This window comes from Aplysia californica, unplaced genomic scaffold (genome assembly GCF_000002075.1).
Source record: "Aplysia californica isolate F4 #8 unplaced genomic scaffold, AplCal3.0 scaffold00644, whole genome shotgun sequence".
In the NCBI taxonomy this organism is placed as follows: domain Eukaryota; kingdom Metazoa; phylum Mollusca; class Gastropoda; order Aplysiida; family Aplysiidae; genus Aplysia; species Aplysia californica.
This window is the reverse complement of record NW_004797914.1, coordinates 381,947-384,507: the sequence shown is the minus strand read 5'-3', so window position 1 is coordinate 384,507 and position 2,561 is coordinate 381,947. Positions and strand designations below refer to the sequence as shown.

The 2,561-nt window shown below is 37.3% G+C and overlaps 1 protein-coding gene across 1 annotated transcript in view; it reads right to left on the bottom strand.

The window, feature by feature from the left end:
• The window catches only part of LOC101857746, a 19,792-nt gene that overhangs the window by 5,102 nt on the left and 12,129 nt on the right, over nt 1-2,561 (bottom strand). Inside the window, exon 6 of the mRNA XM_005107928.3 lies at nt 188-324. Coding sequence (XP_005107985.1) covers nt 188-324 — 137 coding nt within the window. The remainder of the gene's footprint in view (nt 1-187; nt 325-2,561) is intronic.

Below are 2,561 nucleotides of genomic sequence, written 5' to 3'. Positions count from 1 at the left end.
ACAATGAAGTACCTCTCTCACCTCTTACCCCCCCCCCCTCATCTAATTAAAAAAACGCCCCCCCTCCCCAATACCAAAAATAAAAAATTCCCAAACAGAACAATATAAAACCTACACAAAAACACCCACCCCCTTCCCTTTCCACCCAAACAAACACCCTTAGTTCCAGTGGTGTGAGCCAACCTACCAGCACTCGGAAGCTACACTCGTCCTTGACCCCAACACTCTCTGCCATGACGAAGCTGCACTCGTAGGTGAGGTCAAATGTCGCGTTGTCGAACGTGCGATAGTGAGGGTCACCCTTCACGTCACACACACACAGATCTACAGAGGGATAGGACAGGTTGTCACACACACACATGCATACAAACACACACACACACACACACACACACACACACACACACACACACACACACACACACACACACATCTACAGGGGGATAGGACACTCGACAAACATGCTCCCGTAGTCACTCGTAAGATTTCACAAAGACCAGCATCTCCGTGGTTAACTCTCGAGATCAAAGAGGCCAAAAAACAACGAAGGAAAGCGGAGAGACAGCTTAGAAAGACAGGCCTCCACGTCCACAAACAGATTTTGGCAACTGAACCAAACAACCTCAACACCCTGATTGAAAACAACAAGAAACAATTTTATCTTAACAAGTTTCAAAATGTAAACTCCCGCAAGGAGCTTTTTCGATTATCTGAACAATTATTGGGAAGGGAGAATTGTACACGGTTTCCACTTGGAACTGATAAAGAACTTTGTTGTAATTTTCTGCATTTATTCAATGACAAAATTGAAAGAATAAGAACTGATTTAGACTCTGATATGTCAGATGTAAATACAAATATAGTTGTTGATGAAAATCTTGCAATTATGAACAAATCAACATTGAGTGAATTTAAAGTGGTATCAGAGAAAGATGTCATTAAGTATATCAAAGAGTCCCCCGCTAAAACATGCGACTTAGACCCAATACCCACTTCATTGTTAGTTACGTGCATTGAAGATCTCACACCATTTGTTACTCGTTTTTGTTAATATGTCACTCACCACTGGAATTGTACCTGATCTTTTCAAACAAGAGATTGTAAAATCTTTACGTAAAAAACAAGGTCTTGATGAAAACATGTCAGTGAAAATTGGCAATGATGTGTCAGATATGTTACCTCTAAAGTATGGAGTTCCTCAGGGTTCGGTCCTTGGTCCTGTCATCTTTACAATGTACACGCAAAGTCTGTCATCAATAATTTTTTATATGCCCTCAATTACCATCTTTATGCAGACGATACACAGCTGTATGGATTCACTACAACTGACAATGTACACAATCTCATAGATATAATCGCCAGATGTATCAATGATATAAGAAAATGGATGCTCAAGAACAAATTAAAAATAAATGAGGATAAGACCGATATATTAATTCTTCGTGGCAGCGCATGCAATGAAAGCGACAATATCAGAATAACATCAGTGGCCACGAAATATCAGCCCAAACTAAAATTAAAAATGTTAGGTGTAGTGCTAGATCAAGATATGTCAATGAAATCCCATGTATCCAATCTTTGTTAAAATCAATATCTCCAACTGAAGAAAATAGGGAGCATTCGAAAATATTTATCTGTTGGTGTCACCAAAACTTTAATAACATCACTTATATTGTCAAGGATTGATTATTGCAATTCCTTACTGGCTGGTGTACCTGATGAACAGTTACAACAACTAAAAAGAGTACAAAATATTGCGGCCAAAATAATTACTAACAAACTAAAGCATAATCATGTGACTCCTATTTTAAAAGAACTACACTGGCTCCCGGTGAAAGAGCGTATCATTTAATATATAAAATCTGTATAACTTGCTACAAGTTCTTACATGATTTATCACCTGACTATCTAAAACAGTTTTTAACACCCTATGTACCTCCTAGAACGCTCAGATCATCACGTGAAAAAACAACCTTTGTTAAACATAAAATAAATTACAAATCATATGGCCCACGCTCTTTTTCATATTTTGCTCTACTTGTTTGGAATAGGCTTCCAAAAACTATCAGAGAAGCAGAAAATCTAGAAATTTTAAAGAAGAAACTAAAAGCATTTCGATTTTCATCATATTTCGATTAGACAGAATTTATCCAAGCTGTAGATCGTTGTGTGTTTGTATGTGCGTATGTGCTAATGTACGTATGTGTGTATGTGTGTATGTGTGTACCACGTGCGTGCTTTAATATGTGTGTGTACGCGTATGTAGCACTATGTGCCTTTAAAATTGATTTGTAAATCCATAACATGTATCATGTTAAGCGCATAGAGCATCGCATAAGTGGATATGCGCTATATAGATGCAATCCATTATTATTATTATTATTATTATTATTATTATTATTATTATTATTATTATTATTTTTATTTTTATTATTGTGACACACACACACATACACACACACACACACACACACACACACACACACACACACACACACACACACACACACACACACTCATAGATTTACAGGGGGGATAGAAGAAGGTTGTCACACACACAC